Source organism: Protomyctophum bolini, assembly GCF_963924005.1.
Source record: "Protomyctophum bolini genome assembly, chromosome: 3".
In the NCBI taxonomy this organism is placed as follows: domain Eukaryota; kingdom Metazoa; phylum Chordata; class Actinopteri; order Myctophiformes; family Myctophidae; genus Protomyctophum; species Protomyctophum bolini.
Window position 1 is genome coordinate 13,163,749 of NC_137864.1, and position 25,119 is coordinate 13,188,867.

At 41.4% G+C, this 25,119-nt stretch overlaps 1 protein-coding gene across 1 annotated transcript; it reads left to right on the forward strand.

Moving 5' to 3' along the window:
* The first annotated feature begins 1,509 nt into the window (after positions 1–1,509).
* On the forward strand, positions 1,510–18,564 carry LOC308312935 (stromal interaction molecule 2-like). The gene is made up of 12 exons (XM_080759740.1): positions 1,510–2,381; positions 6,103–6,233; positions 8,066–8,177; positions 8,618–8,729; positions 8,988–9,103; positions 9,388–9,565; positions 9,896–10,073; positions 10,284–10,445; positions 10,598–10,698; positions 11,481–11,734; positions 12,084–12,264; positions 14,740–18,564. The coding sequence occupies exons 1-12, from the start codon at positions 2,225–2,227 to the stop codon at positions 16,166–16,168; spliced, it is 3,111 nt and encodes a 1,036-aa protein (XP_080615866.1). The 5' UTR covers positions 1,510–2,224; the 3' UTR covers positions 16,169–18,564.
* Positions 18,565–25,119: the final 6,555 nt, after the last annotated feature.

Sequence of the window (25,119 nt, forward strand, 5' to 3'; positions counted from 1 at the left end):
TGATCCCGTCTAAACTATAGCATTATGATGTTTTAATGCTATCCCTTTACATGCGTTCTCACCTTTTCTTATCATTTTCCTGTCCTCATTTTTGTTCTGCAACAGGGTTGGTGCAGTTGTTGTCACTTGTGTTTACCTACTAGCATTGGGTTTACAGAACTATCACAAAGGCTTTGAACACACTTGACACACTGCTCATTCTTCAAACAAGATTCAAGCTTGGGCATGTTTTTTTAGTTACTGCCACTGCTGTGTAAGCCCTCAGTCCATTTCTAAAAGATGGTTTTTATTGCGGCTCCTGAATAACAACTGGTGTGATTTACTCTGCTCAAAGTAATTGGATCCTTAAGGAGACTATTTAAGTCTCCTTAATTGCTATGGACTCAGCAGCTCGGTTTTGTGTCTTTTAATTTCCCTGATTTTTAAAACGCCAGTGTTCTACAGAACCAGGTTTATAGTAAGTCGGCTTCAATATGCCAACAGTGGTTAATGTTTTCATCCAGGCAGCTTTACCTGCCCTAATCCTGTCTCTTTAAATCAGATCAATACTTTCCCAGTTTCCCGTACGACACAGCAACACCCTATGAGCTTGTACATCTTCTATTTTGGATGTGTGACAAATCATACAACAAAGGGTTTATCTCTCCCCTTTCCGTCTTCTCTCGCTAATCCTGCCATCTCCCATCTTCTCCAGTCCCTCTACAAGTGAATCAGTCTGCCAGTGTTCTTCAATGAAATGTCATGAATTAAAAAGAAGAGAAAGAAAGCTGAAGTTGGTATAATCTGTGTTGTTTTAGTGTTGGTATTCAGACAGGTTTTGACTTCAAAGTGTCACAGCAGTTGTCTTGCTTTTCAAGAAAGCCCAGTCTGTTTTTATTCCAGTCCCCTCAACTGTGCCTCCCCCCCCCCCCCCCACAGCCGAGCTTTGGCTCCCACTGAGGTCTTGATGGACATGTGTCATCTGCACATGCTCTGCAGGGTAGGGGGTCACTTTATATTTAGACTTGCAAGAGAGAAAGCTGATACTGTCTCTAACCCTACTGTTGACTGTGTTTGTGTGCGTGCTGCTTGTCCTCTGAGGTTAAACCTAATATATAGTTCACTCAATTTAATCTCAAATATAGCCCAGCGATGATGGTGCATGCATGCACACACGTGCGTGAGGAGGAATGCAGCAATATGCAACTTGTATAGGCAAGTCAGAGGCCCAGATATATTGTATCCAGGCAGCAACAGCTGACCAAACAATTTAAATCCATCCAAATCCCAGATATGTAGTCTGTAGATACTTAAGAACTTTGCTCTGTTGTATGGGTGCCCACCGTCAGCGTGCCTCTATGGTGTGTGTATGTCTGCAAGCTTGTGTGTGTGTGTGTGTGTGTGTGTGTGTGTGTGCGCGCGCGCGTTGCGTGGGAGCGTGCGTGTGTGAGGGTGTCATGTGCGTTGCTTGCGGCTCCCGGAAAAGCAATGGACGTCACTCACTGGCCGGCGTAAGGCGTTTTACCATATAGTACGCACGCACTCCGTTCGGGAAGGGATGAGTTCGTTGCTCAAGCTCAAGGTTCTGTAGGCTGCAGTGCTATTAGAAGAGACACTTTAGTTTCTGGAAACGGTAACGGAAGAACTCTTGCCACACTTGTTTTTCACTTTTCTACGGACCACCATGACATGCACTTTAGACTTTACATGATCTAGCCTAAACTACAATTATATGAATGGGATTTGGAACTACTGCGTCTGCGCTCAAGATCTGCTCTCCGTGGAATCTGGATTATGGAACCGGTGTGCGGCGTGTGCCATCATGGAATTTAAACCGTCGTGGATGTCTTGTTTTTTCTTCTCGCTGTCTCACATTTAGGTCCATTTGAGTTTTAGGTTGGCAAAGTCGATAATTCCCAATAGAGCGAGTAGGCCTAGGTAAGCATTCACATGGCATGTTGGAGCATTTTTACGCACGGCCTTTCTGTGGATGACTAAACTTTCAGCACTTCTAAAGTTATGTTTTTCTTCTTGTGTAACAATGACATTTAAGTTGCAAACTTGCAAAACAGTTTTATTTTACAACTTAGCTGACTGCTAGTGTTTAGAGGTGCCGTTAATAGAACCCAGATCGTGTAACGCTCTCGCGCACTGTCTGGCACTGGGCCCAACTTGGACCGTCACCACTCCCATCTGTTTTGTGGATCCTATATCGCTGCTGGCCACCCGACAGTCAACCGCTGCTATGATGCTGCTGCTGACCCCGGTCGTGCTGCTGCTCTGCCGCTTCGCCCTCTCTGTAGCCGGGCAAGGAGGTGTCGACAGCGGCGGCTCCCACCATGACGACCACCGCGGATCAGCATACAGCTTCCCCGGTGGAAGTACAATGTTCAGCCCTACAGGTAGGCCACTCGCATTCAGTCCAGGTAGAGTTGACCGTGCCTCAAATTCAGTCACTGTCCGACATCTTTGGATCACCTGTGGTGGACGAGATAGCCTATAGGTCCCATGGGGACACGTAGCCTAACGCCCTGGCCCCTAACCCAATACACATAACTTATGGCGTGACTAGACGCACCCCTGGGGCCTATAGTCTATGCACTCGGGCCCTTTCCATACTCTGTCAACACCGCGATGAAGTTAGTTGGTTTAAGGTTGAACTGATATTTGAACAACTGAGTTCTCATCACTGATGATGAGGTGATTGGTGCGTTCACACGTGCAGATGTAAAAGATGCCGTCTATCTAGTCATGTCAATGGAAGCCAGCGACATGACTATGCAAAGACACAATGATGACGTAGCTGCTCCAAATTATACTGTTAATTATACTCCCAGAGTCCCATTCGTATTTGCGTCTGACCGTGTGCGCACAACAAAAATGCTGGCCTCTGTGAGAAATGCATGTTCTATCAACAACCATGGCATTGATGCAGGCCAGGGCAGGCTAATTTTGGACTGCTGGTTTACACAAATGTTTAGGCTAATCGATCAAATAAATCTGTCAGTCTATAGTCCAAGGCAGGATTGATGTTCGTTCCATTCCACGGGCATGGCCATAATTGGTACAAAAAAAGGCTGCTTCATTTGAGAGGCGTTTGCTTGTAGGCCTACTTTATTTCCATTTCACTCCACTCCAGGCCTACGTACATTTCAGAGGAAAATATTGTAGGCTACTTTTTACTCCACTTTTTAGCTGTTTTGCAGTTTGAGATTATTAATATAAAATATTAATCAATAAATTATGATGTATTGTATAATGTATAGGTTAAACTACCTAAAGGCCTGAGTTAGGCTCAACCTTTTCCAGCTGCAACTTTAAAGTGGTGAACATGAGCACATTCATTATTAATGATGTACCGTGTACATGTTTCTGCAATGGACATTCTAAGGGGTATATTTTTTTACTTTACAATTTCAGTCAACTATCTCATTTTGTGGCATTTGTTTCAGAAATGTCATGCTTGTTTTGTTTACTTCTTTCTGCACCCTGTGACGCATTGAAACACTTCAATCAAATTAGTGTTGGTCCATTTTACTGGATTAAATCATGTTAGCCTAGATACCACTTTAGTCTTGGGCTGAATTTAATCAAACAGTGGCTAAACAATTGTCCCAGAGAAAGTGATTTGCTTGTTTGTTTATGTATGTAGGCCTACTTACAAGTTGAAGCTCTATATTCTGATTTGTAATGGAGTGTTTGTTCAGTAACCTATCTCTCCAGCTCTTTAGTAAACAGAAAATACATTTGCAGGTGCAGGGTTGTCAATTTCATTCAATCGGGAGACAGTATCCATTTATCAGCTACAATTTGATAGTGTTCCAATTTTGTCTGATAATTTATTTGTGCATGTGTTATTTATGTTGGCTATATTGTATGGGTTCTATCCTCTGATTGGATAGAATGTGTATCTGACTTGAAAATGCATTTTCTGCTCACTAAACTTGGAGAGCCCTGTTACTTAACAAACACTCCAAGAATGAACCGGAATATAGAGATTTAACTCTTATCAAAATAACTTTAACCCTGTTGGCTGGCAGGGGCTCTTTAGTCTTTACCAACAGACCTTTGAACCACAATCCCTTTAACTGTATGAGTCACGGAGAACAAACAACTCTGACTCACCAAGAACATAATTATAATAGACTGGACTGGAGGGATGCTGTACCTGGAATAGGCCTATACCATACTGTACATTTGAGCAGTGGGTTGCAACATTTTCATATTATTATTTCATAATCGTCAATTAAAAAAAAAGGAAAAAGGCAGAAATTGCAGATCTACACGCTTAGATCAGCTATTTACGCTATTTTTTCAGTTTTAAGTATAAAATTGCATCATTAATTCATTTATATTTAAGTTACTTGTCATAATATGCCTTGTGCAATGTTTAATTACAAAGCTGGGAAGCTGAAATTTAATTTAGTTCATATCAAAGTTCCAATGTTCAGTGCCAAAAAACACAATTAAATTGTTAATCGCAGTTATTAATCTGCAACTTAAATTTGTGATCGTGACAGCCCTACCAGCCAGAACAAGTTAGAATGCGACCACTGACGATGATTTAACATGGATTAAATATATGGTGGTGATTTACTGATTTTCCAACCAGGCCTTTATACATGAAGAGGTGCCAACGATTATTGTCACCAGTAATTAATTTCAGAGCTGAGTGGTAAAATGAGTCCAGGGGCTTGAGTGTGGACTTTCCACAGTTTAAGCCTGTGATCTACTCTAGGCTGGACAAGAACTCCAGCATGTTTAGAGTTAACACTAGAGGAAGTAGGAATGCTAAAAGTTTAAACACCAAAGTACCGAAACAATGTAGGCTAATTCATTAATAAACATATCCTGAAATGGTAGACCTACTTATCATTGGTATTCACATGCTCACCCTTTTATCATCATCTATAGCTGCCCATTTAATTGCACAAAATAATTTCATCACTTTGGAAATTAACTAACATCTGTGGGTTTGACATACTACACTGATGAAGACAGCATGTTAGCATAACGATGAAGACATTGATGAAGAATTTTCGCTGCGGCGAGTTGGTAAACTGGCGAGTTCTCCGGTATCCGTTCTGGTAGCCTTGACAACATGTAGCCATGTATGTCTGTAGGTTACTTCCGGTTAGACACTTTAGGCAGTTAGTAGTGCTTTTCCAGGCTTTATCTCCTCATGAGATGTAGATCAACCATGAATGTCATTCATAGTCTCATGGACTTCTAAAAAAGGTCAAGAGTAAGAGTAAACGTTCATGGTGCAGTCATATTGGGACTGCACATTTGTCCGACATCCTGTTAGTCCGACTACTTGGCCGGTTAAGACTCACCCTGTGGCTTCCGCGGGTGGTTATGGTTAGGGTTTGAGTTAGGGTTGGCATGGGTCGGACTAATGAGCAGTCGGAACAATAACAAGTTGCCGTCATAATTTGGGATGAACGACTAAATCAATCCTTACTACTAGGGGGCACGGTGGCACAGTCGGTAGTGCTGTCGCCTCACAGCTAGAAGGTCCTGGGTTCTATTCCCGCTGGGGACGCTGGGGGCGTGTTCTCTCTCCCCGTGTCCCCTAGGGTAGGTACCCTCACAAAAAATGCAGTAATCCTGGTCTCTAAACTACCTCCACCTGGCCAGCCGGGGCGCCTGATGGAGGGGAAAGGAACAAATTACGTGTTCCTTCCACGTGCTACGTCCAGCCGGGAAAACTCCCAGAATTACATTAGATAATTGACACTGGGTGAAAATGGGTTGCAAAATAGTGGGATAAAAAAACTCCTTACTCTATGGATTCTAAGCTGAATGGACAATTTTTACAGTCAGTAAAAGTCAGTATTTTTACTCCACAATATGCAATAAACAACATGCATAGATGTATTATTCTCATCCTGAGCAGGTTCAGGCTGTAAAAAGAAGAGGTTCTGTTAACCCATTACAAACGTGAAAGCATCTATTTCACTTATATGGCATCACAATAATTTTAAGCATCTGCAAAAATAGCAGATCTACAATCTCATAGCACTAGATCTGCTATTTTAGAAAAAACGTCTATTTTGCAAATCATTTCATGGCGAGAATGTGACTGATGCGCGAATGTTGCCTTTCCCCTGGACCGTGCAGACCCATGCATGATGGTGTCTCCCCACTGCATGAGCGAGGCGGACCGCTACAGCCTGGAGGCTCTGAGGAACATCCACCAGATGATGGACGATGACCAGGACGGAGGCATCGAAGTGGAGGAGAGTGTGGAGGTACACAAACCTTAACTTAGCTGTGTGTGTGTGTGTGTGTGTGTGTGTGTGTGTGTGTGTGTGTGTGTGTGTGTGTGTGTGAAATCTCAACAAAACATCATGCAATAAAGAAATCTAAGAAATTGCAAGATGCATTTAAGAAAATTATGCTTGTATGAGTATAAAATTAATTCACAAAAGCAAAAACTATGAGGGAATGAGTTTATTTAGTTTTGTAAACGCACATTACATTCAGATGTTTTCTTCATTTTGGTTGTTTACACAGTGTGTGTGTGTGTGTGTGTGTGTGTGTGTGTGTGTGCATATGAACGTGTGTCTACGTGCTTTTCATAGACGTGTGTTTGTGTGCTGTGGAAGCGTGTTATGGGGCTGACGGAGAGGAAAATAAGACAGGAAAACAGATGTATGACAACAGGTGCTATGATTTGATCCCACAATTTGAATGCTAGGATAGCAACAGAGTAATCCTGCTTTTACACGTGACATTTGTTTTGAGGCTCCAGACCAGATTTATTCATAATCATTTAAAGTCCTTGAAAAATGCTTGAACTGGCATTAGCACAGTGTTCATTATTTGGATAAAACAAAAAGTAGAATGAACAAACAAAGAAAAAGAAAAGACAATGAATAAATTACATTTTGTTTCTTTTTGCTGTCTCTAAGGAAAAGAGAAGTGTGATAAATAATAATGTGCTGGAAATATGCCCTTAAGATATGAGTGAATAATCGCTGTAAGGCAAATATTTTCAGCTCACATGGCAGACCAGACGTAAAAGTGTACTTGAAGTTGACATTAGTGAACCAGTGTAAGTCAGTGAGAAAAAAATATAACTGTGTTAAGATTTGTCCAGTTGTTAGATGGTCAAACCAACTCTAGCTACAGAAGTTTGGCCATTTGGCTATGAAAGTGGATGCCTCAGTTTATCTCGCACGTGCAACAGTATGTATCCGTGCATGTGGACATGCAATTTGATATTTTTGCATGTTTTGGTTCCCGTCCAGAGTGATTAAGTGTTTCCACCCAGAGTGTGAATGGACCTCTAGTTATAAGTAGGTTTGGTTGTAAACTCAGAATTCCAGAAGGTTATGACGCTGCTCCAGAATATCTTCCATAGGATACACTATCCCACGGCTCGGGTTGCCGTAACCATAGAGACGTGAAGGGAGGGGCGAGAGTTCCCCCGAAGACAGCCATTAGGTTTTCTACAGCCATCACATGAAGGCTCCATTTACAGCCAAGGACACATTCCCAAAACACACCCCGGGAGCCTCCCTGTGCACACTTTCTCACAAGTGCACACGCACTTATACACAGCAGTGGTTCAGAAACTCTTTAATGTCAACGACCCCCACATGAATATGGGGACTTATTCCCAACAATGGAAACAAGTTGCACGGCTTTCTTGTGTTTGTATCCTTGACGTTTCTCCAATGAACATTATATCATGTTTTTTTTAATATAAAACAAATAATTATGATGATTATACATCAAAGATCCACTCTTTTCCCACATCGAAACATGGGAACAAAAAAAATCATAATCTTACCTCATCTGACACTGACGAAGGCCGGATAGCCGAAACGTTTGTCCGTTCTTGTAAAGACATGGATAAATATAATAAAATAACTCTGAGGCACTCTGAGTGCGACCCATAAAATCTTGCAACTGCTAATTTATTTTTAATACTTAGTCGAGTATCTGTTCGGCTAATGTTGTCTCTCTGTGACCTCTAGCCTTATGTATTGAATTTGTGTTGATGATGACTTTGACACCTCTCTCTCTCTCTCTCTGCCTGTCACTGTCTGTCTGTCTCTTTCTGTCTGTCATGTAGTTCATAATTGAGGACATGAAGCAACAGCAGACCAACAAACACAGCCACCTGCACAGAGAAGATCAACATATCACGGTAGAGGAGCTCTGGAGAGGATGGAAGACGTCTGAAGGTGTGTGTGTGTGTGTGTGTGTGTGTGTGTGTGTGTGTGTGGTTAATTATAACCTCTAACCTCTAGTGTCAGAAGTTATAAAATTAATGTAATTAATAAAAATCAGTAGAATATCATATACAGCAATAAAAGGATGTAGTGTGTGTGTGTGTGTGTGTGTGTGTGTGTGTGTGTGTGTGTGTGTGTGTGTGTGTGTGTGTGTGTGTGTGTGTGTGTGTGTGTGTGTGTGTGTGTGTGTGTGTGTGTGTGTGTGTGTGTGTGTTGACACGAATGCATGAGTACTGTATGTGTGCGATAGTCAGGGAAAGGTAAGAATGAAACTGTGTCTCTGACTCTGTCCAAAGTATTTAGCAATTCCCTCTCACACTTCCATCTCTCACACTTCCATCTCTCACACTTCCATCTCTCACGTGGCTTTCCCTTGTGGTTTCTCCTCTCAGTTCATAACTGGACTCAAGAGGATGTGCTTCGCTGGCTAAAGGATTTCGTGGAGTTGCCACAGTACGAAAGGAACTTCAAAGACTTCAGGGTCAATGGAAACACCCTCCCCAGGTGAGGGCTACACTATGGCCAGTTCACATTTGAATGGTCATTTTAATTTATGATACGAATTAAGGTAGAGTACTTTCCGATACTTGAACTAGTACTAATCATCTCCAAAATACTGATACAGTCATGCAATGTTTCATACCGGTATACTTTAAATGTAGGTCTACTTTACGTATGTATCGTAAGGTAGAAGTGTAATAGTTCCCATGCGGAAGATTGGTTGGGCAACATGGTTACTATTTATCACTTGTTTGTGTGTAGGATTGCAGCCCAAGAACCTTCATTCCTTAGCGGCCACCTCAAGGTCCAGGACCACAGAGACAAACAGAAGCTTAGCATCAAAGCTCTGGACGTGGTGCTGTTTGGACCACCCACACGTAAGGAGAACACCACTCTAACTTCTTTACCTTCTGCCCATCTACCACCATTTTGCAGTTCCCATTTAGTCTGGCTTTACCTGCCTGTCCTCTGTCTGTGGCTTGTCCTCACTCCGTTAAAAATGGGCCGGTTTGTTTAGGTTAAAAAAATAAAAGTTACACGGTGGGGTTTTAAACGACTGGTTCTTGAATTTGAATGTATAGCGCACACATTGACACAACTTACATTAGCAAAAGTCTTCATTGAGATGAATTCCTGACCTGTTCCCCTGTTATATGTGTAGGTCCTCCACACAACTACATGAAGGATCTGCTACTGGTAGTGTCCGTGGTGATGGGAGTGGGAGGCTGCTGGTTTGCTCAGGCCCAGAGCAAGTCCAGCAAGATCCACATCACCAAGATGATGAAGGACCTGGAGAGTCTACAGACAGCCGAACTGAGCCTCCGAGAGCTGCAGGAGCAGTGAGTTTATACTGTCCCAAACTCTGGGTCGGGGCCCATTTGTGTGTCGCGGACATTTATATGGGTCCCTTTATTTGTTTTGTTCCCTACATTTTGTTTTTAATTCCATGAAGAAATAATTCCATAATTTAGAAAACAAATGTTTATGTAGTAGTGAAAATAGCTGAACTACAAGCTCACAATGTGGTGCGGAGCCATAGCGACACTAATTTGGGGTCCCGGGGAGACATCTCTTTTGGCTCACAGGCTAAATAGTTTGTGAATCACTGCTGTAGTGTGTCTGTGTGCGCGGGCACTGTGCACTCAAAATAATTGTTGTGATTGTGTTAGGCTGGAGCAAGCCCAGGAGGAGAAGCGCAACGTGGCCGAGGAGAAGCAGAACCTGGAGGAGAAGATGAGAGACGAGATCATGGGGGCCCAGGAGGAGGCCCACCGCTTCCACCAGCTGAGACGGGGAGCAGTCAGTGAGCTCAGCCGGCTCCGATACGCAGAGGAGGAGCTGGAGCAGGTAGCCATACTGTAGTGTGTAGAGCGTCGAGCACTCATTCCCACACACTGGGTCGGGGTCCCATGTTTAGGTCGCGGGACCCATTTTCATGGGTTGCATTATTTCTAAATATTAGAAATTCACAACTTTTCATCAATCAATAAATAAATCAAATTAAAAGGCAGGTACTTGAAGTCCTAGCTGACCTTTGGCTGGTGTGTTATGCCCCAGGTTCGAGGAGCTCTCAAACAGGCAGAGAAAGACATGCAAGCCAGCTGGTCTGCAACAGAAGCCCTCCAGTTGTGGCTGCAGTTGACCCATGAGGTAGAGGTCCAGTACTACAACGTCAAGAAGCACGGCGCTGAGCTGCAACTGGGCAGTGCCAAAGAAGAGGTAATGGATTGTCTGTCTGTCTGTCTAGGTAGTTATATATCTGTATCTATTGATCTGTCTATTTGTGTATTTATGTATGAATCTACTCGCTTTAGTCTATGAAGTGCGAGGGTACAGACTTGCTGACATGTGTTCTTATGTCTTGAATCCAGGCAGAGAAGATCAAGAAGAAGAGGAGTTCATTCCTTGGGACCCTCCATGTGGCTCACAGTAACTCTCTGGATCAGGTGGACCACAAGATACTGGAGGCAAAGTAAGTCCGACACAATGTCCGTTGTTTGTGTGAGCGTGAGAGAGGACTGAGGAGTAAATGTTTGTATTGATGAGTTTTTAGGGTTAACTACCTTGCACATAAACGGCATCAGTCCCTATGGGACATTCCAGCAGACAGGGACATCCCTCTCTGGCATGGTTATGAAAATGCATGCATGAAAATCTGAACGTATTTCCTGATAATGTATTGATGTGTTTTGTGTTGTGAATGTGATTGCCATTTGGGACCTTCATGCCTTGACGTTTAAAAGGCACCCCTGTTGGATATTAAAACATAGAGAAAAATGTCTGCAATGTAGTGCCGGAGAACGTTAAGACCTGGATATAAATTCATATGAGGATCTGGATAATAATTCAGCATTATGAAAACTAATATGGCGGTACTCAGGTGTGTCTTATTGTTTTGCACAGCCCTTCAATACATTGACAAACTCGAGCTTGTGAGCATGGCTCTGTTGCGAGCATGGCTCTGTTGCGGAGCATGGCTCCAAAACTGTGGAATGCACTTCCCATTGGAGTCAGAACTGCAGCATCACACCCAATCTTCCGCCGTAGTCTGAAAACCCACCTTTTCAGACTCCATCATGGCCCATAGCACTTACCCTACCCCCTTAGATAGCATTTCTGTAGACTTACCGGTAGATAGCATTTGATACAGACTTATAGCATGTTATGTAGACAGCACTATAATTGCATTGTATGTAGTCATAGCACGTCATAGTACATAGCACCCCTGTTTTATGAATGCTTGTACGCCCACAGAAACTCCCTGTGCGAGGTGACGGCCTGCCTTCGAGAGCGCCTCCATCGCTGGCAGCAGATCGAGCGCATTTGTGGCTTGTACCTCATCAGGAATGCCGGTCTGGCAAACCTCACAACCAAGCTCTACTCGGACCCCAACGCTCTGTGCTTCGCCAGGGTAGCTCAGCCGTCCTACTCAGGCCACAGCTCCCACCATGGATCCATGGAGGATCTGTTCGAAGACCCCGGGTCTCCCATTATACCACAGGCGCCAGGTGGGTAACACTAATGACGGTTAAAGTGACGCCAGCGATGAAAATCTTCATTTCACACTTGTTTTTTTGAGGCACTAACTAGCCCCTCCTATACTCGGCTATTAGTGTAGATTCCCATTGACAATGAATGGAGAATTTTACGTCATAGTGTCTGAGCAAATCGGCTTAATGTCTATTTTTGTCCTACACAAACATTAAATTCCCATTGACAATGAATAGTGAATTTTACGTCATAGTGTCTGAGCAAATAGGCATAGTGTCTATTTGACGTCTTGATGATGCACGATGATAAGAGCGCCCCTCACTTCACACGGGTGTGATTTTTTAATTTCTTTGCCTTTTACTCCAGTTCCACCAATGCGCTCCCCGCGGACTCAGGGTTCCAGTTGCCGTTCACGCCGCTTGGGGGTCGTGACCCAGCCCTCAATCTCTACGATTCCTTCTGACCCTGACCTTCTGGTCCCCATGCGAGCCCCGCTCCCCTGCTTTGAGGAAGAGGATGCGATGTTCATCTACAGCCAGAAGAGAAAGTGCGTACTGCATGCATCCCGAGGCTTTTTGGGACGAATATGTTTCGCTGTTAAATGGGCTATATGCACCCATTTTGGAAAGAACTTGGGCCCTTTCCCTACTTCCTTCCCTACCGATGGTACTAATGAAGGCTCTGTTCCATTCTGGTCAAACGGAGTCAGGGTGCTGCTACCGTATATTGTGCATGTTGACTCACTGGAAACACTCTGCTACACCATTGGGTCTCAAAGTGTCCTTGAGTGGGTTCCAAATGGCCCCGTGCGGGTGTGTAACTGAGAGTGTACAAATGGAACCATTTGGTTCCATTATTTGCACACTCAGGCCCTTTCCCAATTACCCCCTTCTCCATGGCCCTTAGCCCTTCCCCTTGCTGACGTTCACGTGAGGAGGAAGGGTTTTCTCAATTCTCTTTGGAGCTATGGGTAGGGGCGAGGGCGAGGGGTAGAATCCCCTTCGTTTGAAGGGATATCGCGACGGGACTTAAAACGGAGGGACTTCACAGAGGGCGAAAGGTGGACGAGGTAAGAAGCCTTTTTTGTCCTTTATTATGGAAAAATATGATAATAACCAATATTATTTGAATGCATTAACAACCTGCATCGCCAAAAATATCGCAATCTCTAGCAAAGTTTAACGTTACCTCACGTGAACTACCGATATGCTACGGCGTTGCATTCATACAACGTTACCCATTCAATTGGCGCCGCATCGGTGCTTTAGTCTTTTTTATTTATCGCCGGTGCCCCGGTGATACAACTCGGATGCAAGCTAGCTTAACTGGCAGTCCGACCCCCCCAGACCACAATATGTCAACATTCTGCAGTTTTGGAGCTCTTAAAAGCTGTGAAATAGCCTACTGTACCTACATAACGCTGTCGCTGCATAACGGCTACTCGGTGCAGTGATAGCTGGTATGGTTTTATCATGACTAATGTTATGCTAGCTAATCCCCACAAGTTGCAAAAGTTACATATAACTAATTAGCAATGGTGTTGTTTTTCCCCAGGCAAACCAGCTATGGAACAGACTGCAAGCTGCTGTACAGCCTGTAGGCTACATTGGATGGAGATGAATCACTATGGCATTTTCAATGTCCTAAATGTTGTTGAATTTGAAACATTGTCAATCATATCATATGTAGCATACCACGACTTGTCATAGGAAAATTACTCTGTTCTTTAATGATATTAAAAACAATGAACACAGTGACCACAGACCCTTCTTTCTATACTGTAGATTGTTTTTAATTTTTCTAACCCTGTATATGATATATATCTGTACGCATTCTATACAAACTGTTAATACAATAATCAATGAATCAGGTACAACTGTTGAGCAGGTGTCAGAATGAGCTATATCTAGCTGGATTACATTCTGGTGGGCTACCAAGATGAGACAAAATTACAATATATTTATTTCATCATAACCACAGCAATGTTATATTTACGTTCCATCTCTTCTCCCAAAATAGCCGATCTACAGGTTTCCAAAGTGGGTTATGGGGACCCCCAGGGGGTTCCAGGGGGTCCCCAGCTAAATGATAGTTTGTAACCAAATGGACAACATTGATTTTACAATATAAATTGGGGGTCCCAGAGACAGAAATGCCATCAAATGGGGGTCCATGGACTAATGCATGTCACACTGGCGGTCCGTGACACTGCTAGATTCGTAAAAATCTATGGGGTCCCTGGCATATCTCTTCAAATGGGGGTCTGTGGGCTAATTAGTGTCAATTTGGGGGTCCTTGACATGAAAAAGTTTGGGGACCACTGGCCTGTAGTGAGCTTGCAGATCAGCTATTTTCTGAGAACAGGTTGTATATCAATATCTACAAGGGACGTTCACTATTTAGGGACGTTCCAATTCCTAGGGGGATGATTTATCCCCCTACCCCTTGACACTCATTATGTAGGGACAAGGGGAAGGGGCAAGGGCTGAGGGGTAGGGTTCGCTTCATTCAACTTATGTGCCTCAGAGGGGCGCTGTGGACTATGGGGCTTTGGGAGACAGAAAATGTCATGTCACAGAAGAAGAGTCACTTTCAGAGTTTAGAGCAAATAATAAAGTTTGTCTGTGTTCCTGATATTGTCTTGAGTTATAATAATAACATAACAACAATACACAACTAAAGCAGTGTGGTCTTAAACAGCGCAATGTAACGTTGCAGCAATCCGTATCCAAGACTTTATTGATTGCGATCCCGGGTACGGTTGGGCGATCCATTTCCGGGAACGGTATGCATCATTCACCATAATGTGAATCCCCTATTAATGGAACAGAGCCTTAATTAGTATCATTGGTGACACCTGTGAAGGAATTGAGTAGGAAGAGTTATTCTGTGTGCATATAGCCTATTGCTATTGGGCTGCTTTTAACTACATCATTGCCGTGTTGTAATGATTGCTGTACAGACAGACACTCATCTTAAATTCCTTCTTCTTTTCTTTCTCTCCTATTCTTGTCATCAACAGAGACTCCCTGGAGATGTTCCCAGACATAGACTTCATGCCTGCTGCTTCTGTTAAAACATTACCCACCACCACCGCCATCGACCTATCCTCTCGCAAGTTCTATCGTGATGAGATGGAGGTGGATTCCATTGAATCTCCTGTGCGTAAGACCTCTGTGGAGGAGACGGAAGCTTCTGCAGATGTTGCCAGCAGGAAGATGGTGAGAGATAAATCTATAGAAGCTACAGATTATCCATTCACTGTGGTATCCAGCAGGAAGATGGTGAGAGATAAATCTATAGAAGCTACAGATTCTCCATTCACTGTGGTATCCAGCAGGAAGATGGTGAGAGATAAATCTATAGAAGCTACAGATTCAGATAGAAGTGATAGAAGTGATTTATCATTGGATGGTGACAGAATGATGCTTCGTAATGAATTAGACACACCAGTAAATATGGTTAAAAGAAAATTATCCCGAAGCACAATGGGGGGTTCGATGGACACTGCCTCAAGAAAGATGCTCCGAGATGAGTTTGAGCTTCCATTCGACCCACTATCCAGGAGGATAACATTGACCAGAGATCCAAAGGGAATGTCTATAGATGCAGGTTCTAGAAACTTTGGTTGGGATAAAGGAGAACAACAACAACTCGATTCTCCTATGAGAGCGTCATGGGACAAGGTGACTGAGAGTGCTTCAATCCCAACCAGAAGGTTATCTAGAGATGAACAGGAGTATTGTACAGATAGCCTCGGCAGAACGATGCTACCCAGAGAGAAAACGGAAGCACTCATAGATCTATCTTCACGTAAGGTCTTTAGAGAGATGCAGGAGTTGGGCTTAGAACCCCCGGCAAACAGGAGACTATTGAGGGATGAAGTTGACATGCCCACCACCTCTCTGGGATTAAGAATCTCCAGAGAGACGATTGAGAGTTCCGTTGACACACTTACAGGAACGATCTCCTGTGACGGAGATGACGACGACGTTGCGATGGAGATTCCTATGTCGAGGGTGCTGAGGGAGGACTTTGCAGCGTCTGAATCAATTTCAGCTCCGGGTCGTACTGGACAGCCCGACCTCACCATGACCTCCACTGCACCACGGAATATATCCTCTGAGCTTTTCACCTCCGGCCCGTTAAGCCAGCTTGTATACGATGGAATCCTGGAGAAGTCTTGCATGTCCATGGCTGCCACCCCGACTGGCCTGTCTGTCTCGACACCCAACCTGCCCCAGAGCGTAATGATGAAGGCAGAGGTGAAGCCACCACTACCACTGCAAATGGTGGCCAACCCATCTGTCAATACATCACCCCCTGAAAAAAGAGTGGAAAAGAGCAAAGATAAAGAAAAGGGCAAGAAGTCTTCAAAACTCAAGAGCCTGTTCAAAAAGAAAAAAGATTCAGCCACAGAAAGGCTTCAAAGTGGTCTCCAGAAACTCTGAATCCGAGCTGGGATTAACCTTGTTGGAATATGTCACATGAAGAGGGACATGACAATGTGCCGACAGACATAATCTGGAACATGGAATTATGACTTATTTTTTTTAAGTCGGTGCTGTTTGTAATCATGTCAAATCAAATGTCTGAAATGACAATCAAAACACCATGGATGCACTGTGGAAAGACTAACATGATGCAGAATTGCAGATGCATGCAACTGGGCATAACATTTAGTCTGTCTGAAACACACAGATGTTTTATTTGATGGATTGTTTTTATGGAAACATAAGAAAACCCGCCAGGGGGAAATCCAGTTTCAGCTTCACCCAGCTGATGGCTGTTTGGTAGTGTTGGGCAAAACAGTTCATATCAGTGAACGAACGATTGTGTTCATGTTCACGGCAATGATCCGTTCAACTGATTCGCTCACGCTCAACGTTCAATTCTGCTTCTGGTCCCGGCGGAGCACATGAGCTATTATTGCAAGCAACTGTGTCCATCCGATCCCACTGAGTTGACTGCACAGAAACACAGCACAGCCCTTAGAACCCTATGTCTATACTAGGACCATGCCTATTTATTTATTTTGATACGTTAACACTATCTGTCTTTTGTCCAGGAACAACAGTAGGCTTTATTTCCTTTATTTCAATTAAAATGGCAATACGCATGCATGTCTATTGTCTAAGGAAAAACGTTGCCGCACCACTGTCTGTATGTGTCTGATGGTCTGTCCATCGCGGGAGGAACAGCCTGTGTGCGTGCGGGGGGTGAACGGCATGAACGAAAGCGCGAACGTAGCAGTTTAAAACGTTTACAGCAAATAACTAGTTCATATGAACGAATCGATCATGAATGACACATCACTGTTCAGATTCCCATGATAAGTTATCAAAGGGAGCTGTAAGGGGTGAGGTGTCTTGCTCTGGGGCATTTTGACATGTACCGTGGGAGAGAACCACTGATGATGGCCTCTCTTCCCACCAAGCTACGGACACTAACCAAGTGGGATGTGACATTTAATTGAAAGTGATTTATGTTTTTTATATGATATTTTATATATATGAAGATACATTTTTGTCTCAGTTGAGTCTTACATTGACATACCGGTAGGATGGGTGCCATGCCTTTTATTAGAGAGACTTGCGTTATAATATTTCTGGTTGAAGCAAACTGTTTTTTAAGCAGTGTTTTCTGTTTAACAGAAATAGAACTTAAAATGTGATTTTAGTCTTTTTCATGTTGGGAAATTTTATTTGGAAAGAGCTGTGTTATTTAGTCTAATCGAATACTTGTTTATTTAACATCTGTTAGGCATAATCATGTTTATAAAACGTTTGCTTAGTAAATTTATTGAGCTTTGTTTGGTTCAGAGAGAGCAGTATAGGTAATTAAGTAATAGCCTGCAGCTTATCTTTGACTTAAAAGCATTTGAAGTGGTTATGAGTTTGACTGAGAACATTTCAATGCTTTGTGATTTTGAAATATTGCTATTAGAATTATTTTCTTGAATTGAATTTGAGATATATCATATTAATCAGTCCTTTAGATCTCCTAATGATGATGTTTTTGGTTTGCTTATTTATTTATTTATTTTTGACTCTGTCTTTTGAGTCTTAAAAGCAAAGCCATTGCAACATAAGGTTTTCCGCTGGAGGATGTGCACTGAATTATAATAATAATAATTATTATTATGATGATTATTATTATAGTATAGCAGATCTGCTGATATCTCATGACTGCTCATGATAACTTTGGAATAAAAAAATATTGGAGAATATGAGATCTTGAACTATGACATTTAAATACTCATTGTCCCCAGTAGAGGACAATGGGTTTGTAGTTGTGATCACATGATTCATATTATGACAATTAATAGGAGTCTTGTTTTTTCCAACTTTACTTCACAGAGATAAGCAATCAAAATGACACAGAACACAGGGTATATTAATGCTGGAAAAGTATTCTTATCATGAATCCCCAAGCACACACACACAATAAAAAAATAGGCTAACAAAGTTATTTCAGAGAACGCATAAAGAAACTAATATTACAATATAAATGCAAAAAAACTGCGTGCATACATTTCGGTTCTGGTTTTCGGCTTCCGGTGGAACCTTCAAATTAAGGATTTCACTGAAAAATGCTGGCGCTTAAGTGAGAATGAATTCATTAATACCTGGCAGTGAGTGTGTTAATTAAAAATTCTCCTGAATTTATGATGTTTCTTTTTATTTGGAAAAACTTACATTTATGAATGCATCCATCAAGGCATCACAATACAATTAGACCTAATGTTGATTCCACAACCGGTTGATATTGGTTGATACCAGTATCGGAAATTAGGAGTCGGACAATATAGGGAATCCCTCTCCCTACATGTTTAAGTGGATACCTACAGTAGACCCATACAGTATACATGATACAGTATAATAGCATAACCGAGTGAGACAATACTTCTGCTGCAGTGATGGCTGTTTGCTATATGTGACTTAATCGTGCCACTAGGGGTCAGCGCAGGCTCATTAGCAAACACATACATCAGAGCTGCTCTGTTCCAATTCTTCTCTTATTAACAGTATGTATACATGCAAGGCCTTTGCAAGCAATTTAAAAATGTCTCGCTCTCTCGCTCTCTCTCTCTCACACACACACACACACACACACACACACACACGCACACGCACACAGAGATTGTCAGGTAACAGCTGTGGCATTTAAAATGACTTAATTACCGTATGTTTGCACTGGAATATTTGTCCGATGACAATGGACTATTAATACAGCGCCTGGGTAGGGTGTCCGAAATCACTCCCTACTTTACAGTAAGTGCACCATTGTTTACTGGTGTCCAGTCCAGTATAGTGATAATTTTACCATCTTAGTTAACCCACAGTGCATTGTGAGAAGTAGGGCACAAGCAATGGTCACTATTTGCAAACTCATACCATCACATGCATTGTGAAAAGTAAACCCTATATACCATCATGCATTGTGGAAAGTAAACCCTATATACCATCATGCATTGCGCTGAAAGCAAAATGCGGATGTTTATCTGGCCACTGGCCCGGGGACAGCAATGATGTCATTAATGAGTGATTTCAGACCCAGCCATCTGGCCGAGCCAAGGGTCAAATCGGTCACTCAGCTATGGCCACCCAAAAGTGTGAATCCACTCCCACACTACCAGATCAGTGTCCATTTAGTCGACTAAAACGAGACTAAGACTAAACAATTTCAAATGACTAATTGTGTTATTCAAAAGTCAAAAATGTAAATGTTCTGTCAAAAGTAACACTGTGCCAGGCATTATGCAGTAGGACTAGGGATCCCTCTATCTGCGGCATTCATAGACGGTGGTCACTGTGGCCTGGGTGGCCTGGCCACGTCTCCCCCTGGGTGAGTGTCCTTGGAGGTCAGCATGACGTCTTCCCTGCCAGGTAACGCGTGTATCACTGTTGCTCTTCTCAAGATCTGCCCTCCTCCTACGGTTGGACTCTGGTTACAGAGGAATTAGAGAACGGATACATCTATTTTGACCAAAAGTGAAATATAGAATCATACAAGCATGTGAAGTGTATATAGCTGGATCACAATCGTCATTTCGTTAACTCATTGTGTTGAAAATGGACCCTTAGATTATGGCATCCGTTTGTATTTTGTACTCAAGACAATTTGACAGCATAGTCCATAATCCAGAAACTGTATCCAGTGATGGAAAGTAACTAAGTACATTTACTTAAAGACCACTTTTGTAGAGGTTTGAATTGATAATTCAAATTTTGCTCCTCATTGACTTAAATTGTACGATGAAACAAACACAAACAAAGTTGATTCAGACAATATAGATTATAGAACATCACCAAACCTTTTACTGTTTTGTTTAATATAAAAATGTTAACTTCCTCTTGATTTTGCCATTTTTATTAGGAAGAAAACCCAGACTGGATCCGAAAGTGGATCCGGACCCAGATCTTTAATGGTTAAATCAACGGGAAGTACAATTTCTTTTTACAAGGTACATTTCGGCCATTTGAAAAGAGCCGATCTACAAGCTCACAATGCATCACGATGAGGCGCATTGTGAGCTTGTCGATCTGCTATTTTGAAAAGATTTTCAATTTCAAACGAGACATTCTTCATAATGAGTATTTTACTTTTGGTACTTTAAGTACATATTTTGATGCCGATACTTGTGTACTTTTACATACTTTTTGAATTCCTGACTTTGACTTGTAACAGAGTATTTGTTGCTTGAGTAAAAAAATGTGACAGTGGCGGGCCTGTGCGTGGCATAATATCATGCATTTAAAAAACAGGGGGTCCTTGAAATTAAGAAGGTTGAAAATCTGATGTAAATGATGACCTACCACAGATGGTTCCAATATAGTAGGCACTTGGCAGAAGGACAAACAGCAGAAGTCTGGAGAGAACCAGCAGGAGCCAGCTCACACTGCAGTCACAGCTCACAGCGTTGTCACCCTTGATCTCGGTAAGAGAATGATCTGATGAATAATGACATATGCCATTACTAGTACATTTCTACTACGGTCATAGCTCATGCAAATATTTTATGTTTGAGAATAAAGAAAACACATACAGTATGTCATGGAAAAGTAATCATACTGGGACATTGTATGAAAGGGCACTGAAAACCTTTGCTAGCGATCTATTAGGTTTTCAATTACTTGAATAATCAAGAAGCATACATAATGATGATAATTCATTATTTTTATCATTATGATAGGCCTATATATCAAGAAAAAGATTAACCACTGAAGAGTTGTTGTATAAGAGTAACCATAGCCATCGCACAACGCATTGACATGTTGGAATGTGGCCCCTATAATAACATGCCCAAAGGGATATATTTTTAATTGATTATTTTATTAAATTATCTTATTTTCACGATTCGATTTTCGAATCAATTAATTTGACAAACTCTTCATCCAAGTTGACTTTCATTGGAAACTGACTCGGTTTCAAATCAGTAACTATATGACCTGTTCTACACCCGAAGAAAGCTTGACATACAGTACAAAGCAAAGAGTATGTCAGGCTAAAACGCTCACCCAACATAATACTTGGGATGACGTCGCATAGGTAAATGCCATGGTGCATTACTGCATTTATATAGAGCCTTTTTCCAAGGTGCTTTACATAGATTGTGCATTACATTCACCCATTCACACATACCGATGGCGGAGGAAAGCATGCAAGGCACCAATGAGCACATCAGGAGCAATTAGGGGTTCAGTGTCTTGCTCAAGGACACTTCGACACTAGCTCTGGGGGAGCCCGGGTTTGAACTGGCAACCTTGCGGTTACCATCCAGCCACTCTACCTACCCCTGAGCCACCGCCAGGTTAATTTGAAAAAGACTAAAATTATTTCCACATCCACCGTATTATTTTTGTAATTTGTGTAGGCCTAATCTATTTGTAATTATGGAGAATCCTAGGCCTAATCTATTTGTAATTATGGAGAATCCTAGTCCTAATTCATTGTAAATATAAAATAAGTGCAAAAATACTTGAATTAAATCCTGAGGTGAGGTTATATTCCCATAACCTCACAATATTCCCAGTAACTTTTTTTTTTTTTTAAACATATGTTTATTGATTTTCTTTACAGTACAAAGAAGTATTTTCAAAACAATTGACATATATTTCCCCCCCCCCCCCACATCCCCATGGCAGCACAAATACAAACAAAATCTTATCACAAAATGTTTTGACAACAATACATACAGAACAAAAATTAATAAATAATAATGACAAAACGAAAAATAAAACGAAAATAAAACACATTACATACATCACAGTTCCCTACCCCCACCCCACAGCTGACTACCCCAGTTAACCACTATACATCCAAAGCCTCTTCAATATCACCTCGCTTAATGAAGTCCAAGAACTTCTCCCATATCTTATAGAATACTGCAGGTTTCTTCCTAATTACATATGTTAGTTTCTCATGTGCCAAACTGGTTGTTAAGTTCCTCAGCCAGAAGCCGATCGTAGGGGCATTGACATTCTTCCAACATAGCGCAATTGAGCGTCTGGCCTGTAACAGGCAGAGGTCGGTCATTCTTTTTTCATTACTATTTAGTGTACAATTTAATGGATAAATACTGAGTATACATAATTTAGGACACAGAGGAACTGGACCTGACGTAATCTGAGAGACATAATGGACCACGGACCTCCAAAATGTTTTAATCTCCTCACATTCCCATAAGCAGTGGAACAGCGTACCTTTATGTTCCCCACATTTATAACATAAATCAGGAATGTTTGGATCAAATTTATTTACTTTCTCCGGGGTTATGTAAGTTCTCATTATCCAATTATACTGAATTAGTCTTAATCTAGTATTGATAGTTTGCGTTTGTGCCTTGGAACATATCAAACCCCAATCAATTTCTGAGATTTCCACTTGAAGATCCTGTGTCCATTTTTGTCTTATCTTCTCCGAGTCATCTTTATGAAACCCTTCTAGTATACCATACATTTGTGAGACCAACCCCTTTCCTAAACAATCCTGTTTGGAAAACCTCTCAAGCACGGATAAAGGAGGTTGTTTTGTATTTTTGACACATGTAATAATAAAGTTTCTGATTTGCAAGTATTTAAAGAAGTGGTTTTGCGGTACCTCATATCTCCTCCTCAGCCCCTCAAAAGACATTAGATTGCCATTCTCGTATAGATCCACCACTTTCTTTAAGCCTTTATTGAACCATAATTTAAATCCCAGATCCCTTCTAGCTGGAATAAAATGTTCATTTCCCCAAATCGGTGCAAAGCAGGACAGCTCTGGGGTGTTTCCCATGAATTTATGGATTTCAAACCATATATTTATAGTATTGATGACAAAAGGGTTAGACACACTTTTCCTTAGGTTTTTAACTGGAGCTGAGTATAGCAAGGAATCCAGAGATAGATCTCTTGCGGATAGGAGTTCGATTTGGACCCAGGATGGCTTATCATTTTCAGTGAACCAAAACATTGAAGCGCGTAGTTGAGCCGCCCAATAGTACCACTTCCCAGTAACTTTAGTTCCACAGTAATAGAGACCAGGTCAGAATCCGTTACATTCTCTAACATAGGAATCAGTATTGGTTCCACTTGAATTTCAAAATCTTGAATATAGCTTATGATTGAGTAGGTTGTTTGTTATGAGAGCCGTTGCTGAACCACACAACGAGAACTCCAGTTAATAATAGTAATAGTTAATAGACAGACTGTTAGTTAATCTGACTTCATCTCACTTCATAATATTGGAAATCTTTTTCAAACGATTTTTCAATCATTAAAATAAAAGGAATCAGATCAAAATACTCACTGAAATAAATCCTTGTGGTGATATTACCATATGTGTAAAAAAACAAAACAAAAAAACGTTTCTTTCTCATTTAATCTTTATCTGTGACTACTGTTATAAATTCAGTTCCACAGTAGTAGAGACCCAGGTCAGAATCAGTTGCATTGTTTATCAGCAGATCATAGGAATTATAGATTAATTCCACTACTGAAAGTAACTTGGGTCTGATTCAACGGATTCATATTTTGTTGACACAACAAGAGTAGGTACTGTAATAGGTTGATCCTTATGTAAATTACGGAAAGAATAGGAAGTCGATTAAAAATACTTACTGAATGAAATCCTTGTGGTGAGGTTACTATACCCGTAGGATGTTTCCTCTCTAAGTTTACCTTATTTATCCTTGACTAATTCAGTATGTTCTAACTAACTAACTAAGATATTCACTAAAGAAAATCATATTTTTTTAATGACAGATGTAGCCACTAGAGTAGACCAAAACATTTCCAAGAAACTCTCTAGCCTAGCAACGAAACAATGATAATTGGGATGGAAATTTGGAATATCAAAATTGTATAATAAGTATTGTTAAAAGCAGATCTAGACCTTACACTGACTACACTGTTCAAATTGCAGCATATGTAAATTTGAAACTGACATGTTAAAAGCTACTGTTTAGCCTTCATATGAGTTCAATTTACGACATGAAAAGGTTTATTCCTATACGTTTGACCAATTGTGATATAACGCCAAACAAGTGTTATTGTATGAATTTACTATGAATTTGCAGATCTAAAACTAGGTGAGAAACATTAGTCAAATGTAGCATAGAATAAGATTCAATAAGATGATCAAGACGACAGAGACATGATGTACTGTACGTACATCATTCCAACTCTGGAAATAACAAAAAAACTAATCGCAATTATGTCCCAATACACTGTAAATTATGGAAAAAATAGAAAAATTATTAAAAATACTTACTGAATGAAATCCTTGTGTTGATGTTACTATACTCGTAGGATGTTTCACGTCTAATATTACCTCCTTTACCCTCGACTACTTCACTATGTTCAGTTCCACAGTAGTAGAGACCCAGGTCAGAATCAGTTACATTCACTATCAGCAGATCATAGGATTCAGTAGATTGGTTCCACTTGAAATTCAAAGAGGATTTGATTTGATTTCGACCATATGAATCCCGTAGTTTAAATTCAAGAGTGGGTTGATTTTTATGAGAGCAGTTTCTGAACCACAAATTGTAAACTCCTTTTTGTGGGAATTGTTTGCAGTCACAGTGGATTGTGATGTTGTCTCCTGGTCTGACTGTCATCTGCACTTCTAATCCAAAGATCCCATCCTGACAGATGTAAAGAGCACCTGAAAACCAAAAAAAATAAGAAAAAAGAAAAGAAAAGATTAACCATACTCACTTCAACTCCACCGTATAAGATGACGGCTAGAAATAATCGTAATTATTGGACTATCAAAGAGCAACCTAACAATTAAATCACATTTTTTCCCTCAATAAGATAATCCAAGTATACCTAGTAGAGCAGCTAAAAGCAGATGCAGCTTTCCCATGTCTGCTGGATGGTGACAGAGCTCATTGATACTGATGTCAAATGAT

Bases quoted from the DNA above. Each gene is read 5' to 3' on its own strand.
- LOC308312935 (XM_080759740.1), top strand. From the start codon at position 2,225: ATGATGCTGCTGCTGACCCCGGTCGTGCTGCTGCTCTGCCGCTTCGCC. The intron at 10,446-10,597 runs GTAATGGATTGT...TCTTGAATCCAG, and splicing joins TGGGCAGTGCCAAAGAAGAG to GCAGAGAAGATCAAGAAGAA. The intron at 10,699-11,480 runs GTAAGTCCGACA...GTACGCCCACAG, and splicing joins CACAAGATACTGGAGGCAAA to AAACTCCCTGTGCGAGGTGA.